This window comes from Myotis yumanensis, unplaced genomic scaffold (genome assembly GCF_028538775.1).
Source record: "Myotis yumanensis isolate MYYU_CA2020_CCGP unplaced genomic scaffold, mMyoYum1.0.hap1 SCAF_20, whole genome shotgun sequence".
Lineage (NCBI taxonomy): Eukaryota > Metazoa > Chordata > Mammalia > Chiroptera > Vespertilionidae > Myotis > Myotis yumanensis.
The window spans coordinates 2404640-2420547 of NW_027223771.1; the positions used below are offsets into that span (position 1 = coordinate 2404640).

The 15908-nt window shown below is 47.4% G+C and overlaps 1 protein-coding gene across 1 annotated transcript in view; it reads right to left on the bottom strand.

Moving 5' to 3' along the window:
- The window catches only part of FANCI (FA complementation group I), a 52475-nt gene that overhangs the window by 8074 nt on the left and 28493 nt on the right, over positions 1–15908 (bottom strand). Inside the window, exons 17-27 of the mRNA XM_070400761.1 lie at positions 14801–14915; positions 13830–13952; positions 13264–13332; positions 10278–10379; positions 9197–9370; positions 8601–8722; positions 7699–7863; positions 7019–7198; positions 3919–4085; positions 2843–2919; positions 1889–2005 (exon numbers count right to left, since the gene is read on the bottom strand). Coding sequence (XP_070256862.1) covers positions 1889–2005; positions 2843–2919; positions 3919–4085; positions 7019–7198; positions 7699–7863; positions 8601–8722; positions 9197–9370; positions 10278–10379; positions 13264–13332; positions 13830–13952; positions 14801–14915 — 1411 coding nt within the window. The remainder of the gene's footprint in view (positions 1–1888; positions 2006–2842; positions 2920–3918; positions 4086–7018; positions 7199–7698; positions 7864–8600; positions 8723–9196; positions 9371–10277; positions 10380–13263; positions 13333–13829; positions 13953–14800; positions 14916–15908) is intronic.

The following is a 15908-nucleotide window of genomic DNA, read 5'->3' on the forward strand; positions in this document are numbered from 1 at the left end:
TCTACTTGGAACAGCACGAGAGTAGGCCCAAAATTATGAGAATTACTGATGCTTTCCTTATAAGATCGCATACAACTTAATTCCCCAAATCTATGCCCTCATTAAGGGCCAAATGTCCTGGGATCCCGGTCTGGGTCTCATCCCCAGCCTCCCCCGCCCCATAACCACGTCCAGGGCTGGAGTTCCTTCCTCCCCGTGCCCCGCAGCCCTGAGGCATCTCCAAGGACATCAGGCAAGTGGAGAGGGGCAGGAGAGTAAGGTCCTGGCCACAAAGACAGCAGAATTCGCTTTTAGGAGACGAGAGGCCAGAGGAGGTTAGAAGGGAGTAAGCAGACAAAAGAAGAAGAGGTGCCCTAGTGGGTTTGGCCTGCGGACTGAAGGGTCCCGGGTTCAATTCCGGTCAAGGGCACATGCCCGGGTTGCAGGCTCCATCCCCAGTGGGGGGTGTGCAGGAAGCAGCCGATCCATGATTCTCTCTCATCACTGATGTTTTTTTTTTCTCTCTCTCCCTCTTCCTCTCTGAAGCCAATTTAAATAAATAAAATTTAAAAAGACAAAAACCCAGCATTTTTCTCATGTGATAGAGGAGACACACCGAGCTTCCTGCCCAGTAGGTCCTTCCATGGCCTGCAGCCCAAAGGCCCTGACAGGCTGTGATACTTAAGTGCAAGCCAGCCAGTAGGAACTCCTTTTGCTGTACTGGGGGGAATAGTAAATTCAGAGCCTACATCTGAAAGCTCTGTGAACGGAAGCAGAAAGGCCTGCAGGTGCCGTGTGAATGTAACCAGCAGGAGGCAGAACACACTTCGGTGTGAGGAGGGGTGGGGAAGGGAAAAGGAGCTCCATTCGTATGTGCTTCTCCAGGAATAAGGAAACTTGAAGGATGCATAAGAAGCTAAGAACAGGTATGTACTTCTTTCGGGGAGAAGAGGAGCTGGACAGGTGGGCGGCATGAACAGGATAGGAGGCGGCCACGGACTATAAATGTCTCTGTAATTGTTGGTCTTCAAATCGTAAGACTTATTATCTGTTCAAAATTAAATTTACAAGACAAGGGACTGCCCTGGCCCGTGTGGCTCAGTGGATGTGGCATCAGCCCACGTACTAAAGGGTCCTGGGTTCGGTTCTGGTCAAGGGCACACACCTCGGTTGCAGGCTTGATTCTGGCCCTGGTTGGGCTGTGGGTGGGAGGCAACCTATCAATGTGTCTCTCTCACATCGATGTTTCTCTCTCTCTGTCTCTACCCCTCCCTTCCACTCTCTCTAAAAGTCAATGGAAAAATATCCACAGGTGAGAATTAACCAAAGAAAGAAACAAACAAACCCAAAAACCCAAACAAGTGACTACCTGGGATTATGGGGGGAAGTGATGATTAAAAAAAAACAAACAACTTCCTGCCCTAACTGGTTTGGCTCAGTGGATAGAGTGTCAGTCTGTGGACTGAAGGGTCCCAGGTTCGATTCCGGTCAAGGGCACATGCCTGGGTCCATCCACTAGGGGGCGTGCAGGAAGGGTAACCTAACGGGTCTCACGTTAACGAACTCAGGAGCATAATTAAAGGTACAGTCTAAAATAAGCTAGACTTAGAGAGGATATTTAGATACGGTTCTTTTTAATACAGGTTTTTTATTGATTTCAGAGGAAGGGATAGAAACATCAATGATGAGAGAGAATCACTGATCGGCTGCCTCCTGCATGCCCCCTACGGGGGATTGACCCCGCAACCCGGGCACGTGCCCTTGACGGGAATCGAACCTGGGACCCTTCCGTCCACAGGCCGACGCTCTATCCACTGAGCCAAACCGGCCAGGGCTAGCTACGTTCTTTTAAGATGCAGTACCCTGCCCTTCTGTGGGATGAGAAGTGGGACTGAAGGAGGGGCCGTACCTGAGGGGAGGTGGGCTCCAGCAGCCTGGCCAAGCTGGTGAGGACGCTGACGAGGAGCAGGGCTTCCTTGCTGTTAAACTCCTCCTCCTGGCTGCTAAGTAAGTTCAACAAGGACCTCTGAGGAAGGAAAGTACGCAGACATGTTCGTATCAGGGAGAAGAAACATCTCACCAGACACCCCCAAGGCTGGGCCAACAAGGATTCAAAGAGGACAAAATCTGAAGATAAACTCGACGGAACAGCTAGTTTCCTACCGTTTTCCACCATCAACGTGAGCGTCTCTTAAACACTACAGACCCCTCCCCCTGTACAGTAGGAAGGACTGTGCACCCCATTCCGGGCGGTTTACAGCTCCTTGCGCCCCTCCATCGCCCAGGTTCAGATACCCACCCACCCCAGCATTCCCTACACCCCTGCCCTGTCTTCCTTTTCTCTGTTCCTCTCCAACCACCTGAATCAAGTCTGCGAGTCTCCTCCCCACTCCAGGTGAGCACCCGGGGGAGGGACTCTGTCTTCCTTCTTCCCTCCTGGATCTCCCAGGCCCTGGAACAGAACCTGGCGCAGAGCAGAAACTTTACACTTATCCTGATAGTATGACAACTAATCAGACGGTTAGGCACTGTGCAGCCTTTATGAAACCTGACAAACCCCAATTACGCCAGCGACACAAAACAAAGACAAGCTCCACACTTAACAGGCTCCTGCCATCTGTGTGTGTCAGCTCACACAGTGACCCCCGGGGCAGTGGCTGCGGCAGGCGGCTGGCTCAGCACACACAGCCCAGCCCTTTCTGTGCGGTGCCTCCTCTCTAGGAGTGATGTCTGCTCGTTTGGATGATGACCCAGAGAAAACCCCGTCCTACCTGCTCACTGTCCCTGGTTCCCCCCGGCTGGCCCTGCTAACAGCGCCTCTGGGAGGCCCCAGCCAGCCCAGCAGCTTCCCACGGCTGCTCACCTGGAACTGCCGGATCTGGAACGCTGCCCTCTGGGTGACCGTGACTTCCACCTCTTCCTGCTCATTATCCGGGACATCTAGGGAAGGGAGAGAACTCTATCTTCCTTGAAATGAACTATGCTCTTTTAGCCTTTTAGTAGCTGAAAGTTTAGAAAGACAAACGTCCTACAGGCAGATTTGAATATATTCCTAACGTTATGCAATTTCTTCATACTATGTCTCATTTTCCAGCTCCTATTCGTGGTTAAGCACAGTCCAGTACATGCCAATTCTGAACCCACTACATGTCACTTCCTAGCAACTTTAGGACTGAGCTCAGATGGCCTATGACAGGGTAACAAACAGAATCAAGAGGTCCGGTTAAGAGAGAGAACCCAGCCCGGCCAGCATGCAGTAATGCACTTTCAGCTGTGCCCTTTATGCCAATAATTCCGTCCTGTTCATTCTACCTGCATAGGCGAGTGATACTGCAGCCCTGGAACATTAATGTTCCCTGACAACCAACTGCGAAGAGAGAGAAACCTGAGCGGAAACCTTAAACACCGAAAACTTACTACCTTGTGTAGTGGGGTAAATAGTGTCCCCCTGCCCGGCCAGTGTTGCTCAGTGGTTGAGCGTTGACCTATGAACCTGGAGGTCACGGTTCGAGTCTGGTCAAGGGCACATGCCCAGGTTGCAGGCTTGGTCCTCAGTGTGGGGCGTGCAGGAGGCAGCGATCAATGATTCTCTCTCATCACTGATGTTTCTATATCTCTCTCTCTCTCTAAAATCAATAAAAATATATTTAAAAAAAAGAGAGCCCTGGCTGGTTTGGCTCAGTGGATAGAGCGTTGGCCTGTGGACTGAGGGGTCCCAGGTTTAATTCTGGTTGGGGGCACATGTCCAGGTTGTGGGCTCGATCCCCAGTAGGGGGCATGCAGGAGGCAGCCGATCAATGATTCTCTCTCATCATTGATGTTTCTATCTCTCTCTCCCTCTCCCTTCCTCTCTAAAATCAATAAAAAATATATTAAAAAAAAAAAAAAGAAAGAAAGAGAAACCCAGACCAAGGCCACGTGTCTCACAGAGGTGCCCACCCAGCGCGCGGAGGAACTGGGGCACCCGGGGCTGGAAGAAGTGCTGCACAGTGCCGAAGATCCTCTGCAAGCCCTCCAAGCACAGCAGCGAGATGCTCCTCCCCTTCTCCTTCTTCCCCGGCTCCTCCACGGACGTCGGAATGGACGTGTATCTCCAGAGCAAGACCCTGAAGGGGAACAGAGACTTTATTTTTATTTTATTTTATTTATTTTTTAATTATTATTATTTTTTAAAAATATATTTTATTGATTTTTTACAGAGAGGCAGTGAGAGAGATAGATAGTTAGAAACATCGATGGGAGAGAAACATCGATCAGCTGTCTCCTGCACACCCCCCACTGGGGATGTGCCCGCAACCCAGGTACATGCCCTTGACCGGAATCGAACCTGGGACCTTTCAGTCCACAGGCCGACGCTCTATCCACTGAGCCAAACCGGTTTCGGCATAGAGACTTTATTTTTAAAGTCAGCTTCCCTGCGGTGCCATTTACAGACAGTAACACTCACATCCTCCAGATGTACAGCTCTATGGATTTTAGCAAAGTTACCAAGTGTGCAATCATCCCCCCATCAAGGTAGTCCCATCTCCCCAAAAGCTCCTTCATGCTCCTCTGTAGTCAATGCTCTTCCCCCATTTTCTAAGCAACCACTGATTCCTGTCCCTGTGGTTTTACCATTTACAAAATATCACATAAAAATGGTATCACTCAGCACGAATTGGTTTGGCTCAGTGGATAGAGCTATCCGCCTGAAGACCAGAGTCCTGGGTTCAATTCCAGTCGAGGGCATGTAACTTGGTTGCAGGCTCCTCCCCAGCCCGGGCCCTGGTCAGTTGGGGCTCATGCAGGAGGCAACCGATCGATGTGTTTCTCTCACATCGATGTTTCTCTCTCTTCCACTTTCACTAAAAAAAAAAAATCAATGTAAAAACATTCATGAGTGAGGATTAACAACAAAAAATAGTGTCATTCAGCGTGCAGCCTTTTGAGTCTGGCTTTGTTACGAATTAGCACATGCTTGTGAGATTCACCTACGCGGCTACAACTGTCGGCAGTTGGTCCCATGTCGCTCAGCAGTTTCCCACTGCACGGACGGACCACAGCTTGTTCTACACCAATTTATCCATCAGCTGGTGGACATCTGGGTTGTTCCAAATTTGACTATTACTGTCAAGTAAATAAAACTAGCTATGTGCAAATCCACTTCAAGTTAATATTTTGTATATGACATCAGGAATGGATAAATGCTGGGAGCTGGTCCATCCTTGCTGTTTCAAGGGACCTGGCATATATGGCATACTGTTCTTAATATGTTTGCTCCCCTTCTTGGCGCTATGTGTTTTAACCAAGGTCACCTCTCCGAGAAAGGTTGTTTTCCCAGGTAGGGATTTTCCCCTGAAGTTAGGGAGGGAGTGAAACCCCTTAACTAAGTGCCAGGCGGGTAGTTAATCACTTTAACTACAAACAATCACGCTTAAGCTACATAATCTTTACTCCCTGGAATGGAGATAAGAAACGTGCTAACCTTTGGAATAGAGATTGATAGGATTGGAATCAACTGGTATAAATACAGATGTAACAAGACAACAGAAACAGAACCTAGAAACACAGAACCTAGAAACACAGAACCTAGAAACAGAACCTAGCGGGAGAACTTGGACAGAACCTAGAGACAAGACTTGGCTGGAGATCCTACAAAGAACCTAGAAACAGAACCTATCGAGAGAACCTGGCTGAAGAACCTAGAGACAGAACCTAGAGAGAGAACCTAGAGAGAGAACCTAGGGAGAGAACCTGGCTGAAGAACCTAGAGACAGAACCTAGAGAGAGAACATGGCAAAAGATCCTGGACAGAACCTGGCTACAGAACTTAGCTGGAGAACCTAGACAGAACCTGGCTGGAGAACCTGGTTGGAGAACCTGACCAGAACTTGACCGGATCCTGACCAGAACTTTGCTGGAGATCCTAACCAGAACTTCGCTGGAGATCCTGACCAGAACTTGGCTGGAGTTCCTGGCTTGAGATCCTGGAGGGAGAACCTCGCTATGCTGATCAACTGAACGCTGACCCCGTGCCATTCCTTCTTCGCCGACTCCGGCCACACCTTTGGGGACCCCTGGACCTGCTGGGGTTGGACCCCAGCAGATAAAGGTTCTTTTTTTTTTTTTTAAATATATTTTATTGATTTTTTACAGAGAGGAAGGGAGAGGGATAGAGTTAGAAACATCGATGAGAGAGAAACATCGATCAGCTGCCTCCTGCACACCTCCCACTGGGGATGTGCCCGCAACCAAGATACATGCCGCTGACCAGAATCGAACCTGGACCATTCAGTCCGCAGGCCGACACTCTATCCACTGAGACAAACTCGCTAGGGCAGATTCTTTTTTTTTGTATAAGAGTGCTCAATTGGCCCTAACTGGTTTGGCTCAGTGGATAGAGCATCCGCCTGTGGACTGAAGGGTCCCGGGTTCAATTCTGGCCAAGGGCATGTACCTTGGTTGGAGGCACATCCCAGTGGGTGGTGGGGGGGGGGGGGGGGGGGTGTGCAGGAGGCAGCTGATCACTGTTTCTCTCTCATCGATGTTTCTAACTCTCTATCACTCTCCCTTCCTCTCTGTAAAAAATCAATAAAATATATTTTTTTAAAAAGAAAGAAAGAATGCCCAATTGTTTCAAAACCATTTGTAGAAAAGACCTTTCTTTCTCCATTAAATTACGTTGGCACCTTTGTTAAATCAAATAACCTATAACTGTTTATTCTGTTCCTCTGGTTCTGCCAATACACACTATCTTAAATACAGCAACTTCATAAGACTTGAGCCCAGCTGGTGTGGCTCAGTGGTTGAGCACCGACCTATGAACCAGTAGCTCACAATTCGATTCCTGGTCAGGGCACATGCCCAGGTTGTGGGCTCGATCCCCAATGGGGGGTGGGTGTGTGTGTGCAGGAGGCAGCTGATCAATGATTCTCTCTCATCACTGATGTTCCTATCTTTCTCTGCCTCTCCCTTCCTCTCTGGAATCAATATATATTAAAGACCTGGAGACTCCACAGCCAGAGCGACAGGTTTCCGAGGGTGAGCGTGCGTGACTTACCGGGTTATGTCACAGAGGTTCTGAAAGATCTTGTCTGGGTTTTGCCCATCGGGGCCGCTCACGTGGCCCGTCTCCTTCAGCTGCTGCACCTTCCGCAGGGCCACGCCCACGGCGTAGCGCATGAACTCATTGCTGGACCTTAGCACGGACAGACTTTCCTCGTGGCTTTGGGTACTGTCCCTATAGAGAGCGGGAAGGAAGGTCCCTCCTGCTTTCTGGAGACTGCTCAGTGTAGCAGCATCCAGCAAGCTTCGGATGATGGACTCTAGGTGTCCAAGCAGGCCATTCGCACACTATCTGCTGCAGAGAGCACCAGATGCCACAGGCTGGGGGTCGTCCTACCAGACTGCCCACCCCCCACTTCAGACACCAGCCGCCAACCTAGGTACCACCCGAGTTATGTCTCAGGTTCTGAAAGACCAACGGGCTACAGATCGAAGTTCCCAATGACCTCCTCCAGCTCGGAAGGCTGCTGTCTGCACTTCTGACCGGCTGGCTATAAATCCGAGATTCCCACACCCGCTCCTGGGGTTCAGTTAATCTGCTGGAATGGCTCTCCCGGGACTCAGAAACACACATGCACGGGAAGAACTATGACGCCCCCCAGATGACAGTGCCTCCCAGGCTCCCGGCAGCGTCGTCACAGCGCAGCTGTCTTTCAGCCTCTATCACCCCCTCACCTGAACAGGGCGGTGAGGAGATCAGACACAAACTTCAGGGACAGAAAGCTGTCGTTGGTTTTGTTGGCCGCTTTGGTTTTGCCTTTGCCAGCTTTCTCGGTCAGGATGTCAGAGAGTTTCTTGTAACACATAAATAAGCTCAGGATGTCCTCGAACTTGTTCTTGCTGTGGACAAGGGGAAGAGACCACCAAGGACAGCGTCAGAGGCTGTGGCTTCCTGTCACATGTAGGACACCACATCACTTCTTCAGAAGCTTTCTCTATTCCAGACACTGCCATGCGGGAATGACCCATTACCATGAACTCCCAGGCGTGCGATCTGCTGAACTATGGTTTCCTCCTGTATTGGAACCAGGCAATACAGAGCATGATGGTCCCACACTACCACCAATCAAAAGGAGGAATTCTTGATTCCAGGGCCCAGGAATTCTGAATTAAACCCAGCTAGAGGCACGACATTCGCCTGCCTGTCCGTCAAAGCTTGGGTGTTCCATGGTAGGAAACACGGTGCCTGGTCTTCAGCTAGATGTCCACCCAAGACATACTGTCATGGCCCAGCCGGTGTTGCTCAGGGGTTGAGCGGCGACCCATAAGCCAAGAGTCACTGGTTCAATTTCCAGTCGGGGCACATGCCTAGGTTTCAGGCTCAATCCCCAGTGAGGGCGTGCAGGAGGCAGTCAATCAAGGATGTTTCCCTCTCATTGAAGTTTCTATCTCTCTATCCCTTTCCCTTCCTCTCTCTCAAAATCAATGAAAACAGATTAAAAAAAAGAGAGATACACTGATGTCTGTGGTATGTTCAGTAACTAGCATACCGAAGGAAAAACACACTCCCCGTCCCCCCACCCCCCATAAAATGGAGAATTAGGCAAACTGCAATTAGAGTCACAGCAATAGCTTACCTGAAATTACTGATGGAGAAATTATATTCCATTAGAACCTCACAAACTCCCATCACAAGAGAAGCACAGATGTTATTTTTGATGCCGATACCAGTGCTCTGAGAAAAATCTGCTGATTTATCCTGAAAGACACCAGAGAAAAACAAGCTTCCAAAAACTTCCACTGTACAACATAACTGAGGTCCTGGGCAGTGTGGCTCAGTTGGAGCATTGTCCCATATTCTGAAAGGCTGTGGATTCGAGTCCCGTTAGGGAACAGGCTGCGGGTTCGATCCCTGGTCCGATTGCATATGGGAGGCAACTGGTCGATGTTTCTGTCTCACATCCATGTTTCTCTCTTTCTCAAAATCAATTTCTAAAACTTGATGATCTATATATATAAAAGGCTAATACGTAAAGTGTCCCCTCCAGAGTTCTATCACTTGCTATGATGAGCGTTGACCACCAGGGGGTGGTGGGGAATGAAGGAAGGCCCGGCCAGCATCCAGAAGGCCCCTAAAGGCCCTGATCGCCAGCCAGGCCTAGGAACGCTACCCGTGCACGCATTTCGTGCACCAGGCATCTAGTAAATAATAAATAAGAGATTTAGCAATTACCAGTTCAAAGTCCTCTAGTTCACTCTTGATCATTCTCTTGGTAAGAGACTCCAACATGTCATCTAACTCTTGGTAGAACCCTTCTTCCTCCTCCTCCTCGTCTCCCTGCTGAGCGGGCATCACTTTACTCTTATACCAGGCCAAGCAGTGCTGAATGCAGCACAGCAGATGGTCCTGTAGAAGAAACAAGAACGAAATATTCTTGAGTGTTCAGAGATAATGTGTGAAGCTGCTGCTAATCGACAATTAATCCTTGCCTATCAGGCTAAAGTAAGCTATGCACTAGCAGCACAAGTTGTGTCGACCCGAATTAACAACACTGTAAAAAGCTGCACTAGCAGAGGCCTGGGTTCCTGACCTGCCCTCCCCTAAGGAACTGGCTTCACAAAAAGCTGGCACCTCACAAGGCAACAGCGGACACGCTCCCTCTGATCCAGTGCAAACACCATGGAGCCAGGCTGGGCAGCTCGTTCGTCTCTGGCTTCTCTGAGTCCCAGAGGCTATTCTAAAGGTGGGGGTTTGTGCTAAAGGAATCTCAGAGACCAACACAGCATCTCCGAGGCTAAGGACACTGCGTGGCAGAGAAGGTCTGTGCATGAAGGCAGAATATGGGGTGGAGTTTCAGTTTTATCTTCGCTTCCCTGTCTTTCTGAGCCTAGAAAGCAAGAACAGAAGACCAACCTGTCCTAGCTTCCCTGAGGGGTCCACAGTGCGCCAATGCTAGCTCAGCCTACATCATCCACGCCCTCCAGACAAATGAAGCAGGTGCCCTGGGTCATCTGCTCCTAGCCTCCCTCCCGCCCCATCCTAAAGCACATTCATTTAGTACCACAATCCAAGAGCCACAGATGAAGACAAAGTGCTCCTCGGGGAAGTGGCGGATGCCGACAAGACATCTTACCAACAGACACGGGTGATGATGGTCAGAAAAGAAAAGCAGGGAGCGTTCAGAGTAAGAGCTCGCCGGGAGGAGCAGACAGCTTCACGGGAGAAAGGTGTCTCTTTCGAACCATCAACTCTATCAACAGGGTTGATATCTTAACAGTAAAAACAACGGTTACAGGAAGAATAGCAGTCTCACCAGTGGCTCCTGTAGCGAGATCTGATCTCCTTGGGTCAAAATACAAGCTTCTAACTTCAGAGGAGGCAGCACATCGGACTGGGGCTCGTAGAACTGTTTCAGCTACAGAAGGCAAGGAACAGAGACACCGCGCTCAGCGCTGCTTTTCACTTTACACGCGTCAAGCTAAAGGCACCTTTAGCCCTAGCTGGTTTGGCTCAGTGGATAGAGCGTCGGCCTGCGGACTGAAGGGTCCCAGGTTCGATTCCAGCCAAGAGCATGTACCTTGGTTGCGGGCACATTCCCAGTGGAGGGTGTGCAGGAGGCAGCTGATGGATCAGTGATTCCCAAAGTGGGAGCTACCGCTCCCTGGTGGGCGCTCCAGCGATCCAGGGGGGCGGTGATGGCCACAGGTGCATTTGTTTTAACTTTTTTGTATTATCTTTCTATTCTGAGTTCAATAAATAGTTTCATAATTTCAAACTTCAATGTTTCTAATTTACACCTTTCTTTACTATATTTTACGAAAAAGGTAGAAACATTAATACATACATCTTTCTGTTTAACTGCTATTAAAATTTTAAAAAATTAATTTCCAGGGGGCGCTGAGTAATATTTTTTCTGGAAAGGGGGCGGTAGGCCAAATAAGTTTGGGAACCACTGTGATGGATATTTCTAACTTTCTGTCCCTCTCCCTTCCTCTCTGTGGAAAAGCAATAAAATATATTTTAAAGATAAATAAAAAAATAAAGGCACCTTTAATGTGTAGCACCTTCTCAGACCTACGTCCAAATGTCCAAAGAATGCAGCGACATCTGTGCTGCACTGGCTGCCCCACAGTCTTCGCCCCTGCTTGAGGCATCGTACTAACTGAGATCTTTCCTATCCCACTTCCATTACCTCTCCTACGAAACGCTACGTTCTCACGCCAACTCCTACACTTCCACAGGCATTTTCAGTAGAGCTTTACAATTAGCATATAGGCTCTAGAGCAGCGATGGCGAACCTATGACACACGTGTCAGAGGTGACAGGCGAACTTATTTTTTTGGGTGATTTTTCTTTGTTAAATGGCATTTAAATATATAAAATAAATATCAAAAATATAAGTCTTTGTTTTACTATGGTTGCAGATATCAAAAAATTTCTATCTGTGACACGGCACCAGAGTTAAGTTAGGGTTTTTCAAAATGCTGACACGCCGAGCTCAAAAGGTTCGCCGTCACTGCCCTAGAGGCCTCAGGCAGGAGGGACATTGTTCAAGATGAAAAAATTGAATCCACAGAAATGAATAAAGAGCATCGGCAATGGTAAAAAGCGGAGACATATAAACAATTGTGTGTGTGTGTGCACCTGTGTACTTTACTTTTTCTTCTATTACTATAAAAGACATAAGATATAACTGTTTAAAGCAAAAGTTGTAACACCATTTAGCTGGGATTTTAACATAGATAGGTATTCTTATTACTATCAGTACATAAGAGCATCTTTTAAAATTGTTGCCCCCTTTTTACTGAATTTATTGGGGGTGACACCAGTTAACAAAATTATACAGGCTCCAGGTGCACAATTCCACAACACATCATCTGCACACTGTATTGTGTGTTCACCCCCCCCACCCCGAACTCTCTTAATATATAAAGATTCATGTACCACACAATGACATATTTAGCCGTAAAAAGAAATGAAGTAACGATAGTTGGGACACCATGGGTGAATCCTGAAAACACTGTCAAGTGAAAGACCACACATGATAGGACTCCATTGATATGAAATGTCCACAAGAGGCAAAATCTATAGTCAGAAAGCAGACTGGTGGTTTCTTAGAGCTGGGAGGGTGGGGAAAAGATGAGAAAATGAGGTGATAGCTAAAGGGGGTGGAGTCTCTTGCTAAGGCAGCAGTTCTCAACCTGTGGGTCGCGACCCCTTTAGGGGTCGAACGACCCTTTCACAGGGGTCGCCTAAGACCATCGGAAAAGACATATATAATTACATATTGTTTTTGTGATTAATCACTATGCTTTAACTATGTTCAATTTGTAACAATGAAATTGGGGGTCACCACAACATGAGGAACTGTAATAAAGGGTCGCGGCATTAGGAAGGTTGAGAACCACTATTCTTAGGTGATGAAATGTTCAAACAATGTGGTAAAAGTTGCATAACTCTCTGAATAGACTAAAGACCAAGGAGTTGTACACTTAAGATGGGTGAATTGCATGGTATGTGAATTATATCTCAATAAAGCTATTTAAAAATTCAAATAAATGCTGAATGAATAAGTGTTAAGGGTAAAAGGTCTTATTTATACCAGATATTCTCCAGCTAAATTCTTCCAATCTCGATTGCCCTTTTGAAATATTTCATAATTTAAAAACCCCCTTTAACCTAACAGACACTGAAGTATCTGTTTACCTAGACTTAACACAAGGCAGTATTTTGCTGTGTTTGCTCCAGATCTCAGTCTCTTTCCTTTTAGAAGTAAAACAATAGATATAGCTGCTGACAATCCTTGTACAAATGGCTCTTCAAAATGTCCTTCACACTTAAGATGCAGACTGTTAACTGAGAGGGTAACTATTATACAATGGGAAGATGGCAGGTACATAGTGGTAATTAAAATAAAACATCAAGATCGCATCACAGCCCAGCCGGCATGGCTCAGTGGTTGAGTGTCAACTTATTAACCAGGAGGTCATGGTTCGATTCCCGGTCAGGGCACATGCCCGGGTTGCAGGCTCAATCCCCAGTGTGGGGCATGCAGGAGGCAGCGGATCGATGATTTCTCTCATCATTAATAGTTCTATCTCCCTCTCCCTTCCTCTCTGAAATCAAGAGAACTATACATTTAAAATAAATAAGTAAATAAACCATCAAGATAGCATCACACACCCGAGTCAACGTGCCAGTGACTATTCGGGAATTATTTCACGTTGTGAAAAGTCTGGAAAATGTCACTGCCTCTCACCGCCCCATTATCTGTTTTCTATATCCATAAATGCTTTTACCTGTGACAGCAGAGTCTGCATGATCGAATTAGCCAGCTGAGAGTTTCTTCGAAGGACATCATAGAACCCCTGAGAGGAATCAGAGAACAAATAAACTCTTTAACAGAGATACCAGCAATTCAGACAATCATAACTTCAAAATAACACTATCTTTCTTTCTTTTAAATATATTTTTATTGATTTCAGAGGGGGGGGAGAGAGAGAGAGAAACATCAATGATGAGAGAGAATCACTGATCAGCTGCCTCCTGCACACCCCCACTGGGGATCGAGCCCGCAACCTGGGCATGCGCCCCTGACCGGAATCGAACCTGGGACCCCTCAATCTGCAAGCCGACGCTCTATCCACTGAGGCAAACCGGCCAGGGCAACACTATCTTTCTTTATCCTATTCTCAGTTCTTTGAAAAAGATGAATATATTATTTGCTAGAGAAACAATTCAGAAAGTTTAAGTTACTGCCTCAACTGTACCCCAATAAATTCAACAGTAAGTACCTAATTCATTAAAAACATAAAAAAGATGACGAGCCGGGGGATGCGACCTTCCTCCCACTCTGCCGAGTTACCTCATAAAGCATGAGCCGCACGTCAGCCTGCTGGCCCAGGCACCTCCTCAAACTATCCATGATCTCCAGGCAGAACGCCTCGTTGGCCACAGCATTGTACCGACTGTGGACATCCACGTGGACCTGCTGAGGAAGGCACAGGTGAGCTCAGGCCCCTGGAACCCAGCAGCTCATGATACACCTGGTTGACTCAAAAGGCCTACAAGACTTCTTCACATGTCTTCAGGAGCTGGGAGAATCTAGCTCTTTTTGCTCCCACCAAATCCTGAGAGGGTTACAGGCAGTTTTTAGCTTAGAAATGCAGATGACAACAACACCCCTTAATGTGCATAGTAAATTCAGCAATTACAATTTTGTTTTCTCAGATTACAGGGTTTAATACAGGTTCATGTGCCAAGTAAATGAACTATAAAAGATGGAGATCATAAATGTATTTAGCCTCTGAGAACTACTGTGAAGAATAAATGAAATAATGAATGTAAGGCTCTTGGCCTAGTGTCTAACAGGACAAACCACAAATGCAACTCACGTATCTAATTTAAAATTTCCTGGTAACCAAATTTGAACAGGAACTGATGAAATTAATTCTAACTTTGTACTGAACCCAACACATCCAAAATATTATCTCAACGTGTCATCGAAATAAAAAATTAATGATACTGTACATTCCTTTGTTTCACACTGTCTTTAAAACCCAGTGGATTTTACACGCACCGCACACTGAATGTGGACTAGCCGCATGTCAAGTGTCCAGCTGAATAGCCACACTGAGGCTAGGGGCTACCATCCCGCACAGCGTTGAGCACACAGCAGACCTGCCATCAGCAGTGCTGACTGCACTGCCACCAGCAGCACCTGAGCAGCACTGTGTCAGGACTGTCTGCACGGCCAGAACAGGAGGAAGAGAAGCCAGTGCGCATGCCACCAAGCCCCGCAGCAGCGCCCACGACAAGCCGGCTGAGCCACCTCACCTGGCTGACGCCGATGGCCTGGCTGCACTGGGAGGACGACAGGCTGCCCAAGACCTTGAAGTTCTTCAGAAGCAGCAAAAACCCAGCCACCGCCGACTTCCGGGCATCAAGCTGTCTAGCTCAGGGACAGGCAGAGAGCAAGGAACAAACAGTATTAATTTCATAGCAATAGGCTTCTGGGTCAAAAAAATCCAGTTATGCCCGGCCGGCGTGGCTCAGTGTTTGAGCATTGACCTATGAACCAGGAGGTCACGGTGCGATTCCCAGTCAGGGCACATGCTCGGGTTGTGGGCTTGATCCCCAGTGTAGGGTGTGCAGGAGGCAGCCGGTCTATGATTCTCTCTCATCACTGATGTTTCTTTCTCTCTCTTCCTCTCCTTTCCTCTCCGAAATCAATAAAAAAATACATATTTTAAAAATCCAGTTAGTTTTGTACAGAGAGGGATATGTGTCACCGTGAAACACGACAGAGCAGAATGAATTGAATTTATGTACTCGAATAAGAAATCAGCTGTTCACAGCAATGAGCAGCTGATGTTTTCATCATCTGCTTAACCTCATGACATCACCTATACTTCCTTCTATCCTGATACATCTACGTGGGGAATGAGAACAAGTGTGCAGCGAGGCTATAAGTGCTGAATCACAAAGGAAATGGTTGATTTTCTCTGCGCCTAAAGGAGAGCCATGTGTGGTGCCTGATAAAACCTCCACCCAGAAAAATGGTCCAGCCATCTCCCCAAGGCTCCATGATGAATGAGTTCATGTTATAGACCAGTGATTCCCAAAGTGGGCGCTACCGCCCCCTGGTGGGCGCTCCAGCGATCCAGGGGGGCGGTGATGGCCACAGGTGCATTTGTTTTAACTTTTTTTGTATTACCTTTCTATTCTGAGTTCAATAAATAGTTTCATAATTTCAAACTTCAATGTTTCTAATTTACACCTTTTTTTACTATATTTTACGAAAAAGGTAGAAACATTAATATATATATCTGTTTAATTGCTATTAGAATTTAAAAAAAACTAATTTCCAGGGGGCGCTGAGTAATATTTTTTCTGGAAAGGGGGCAGTAGGCCAAATAAGTTTGGGAACCACTGTTATAGACGC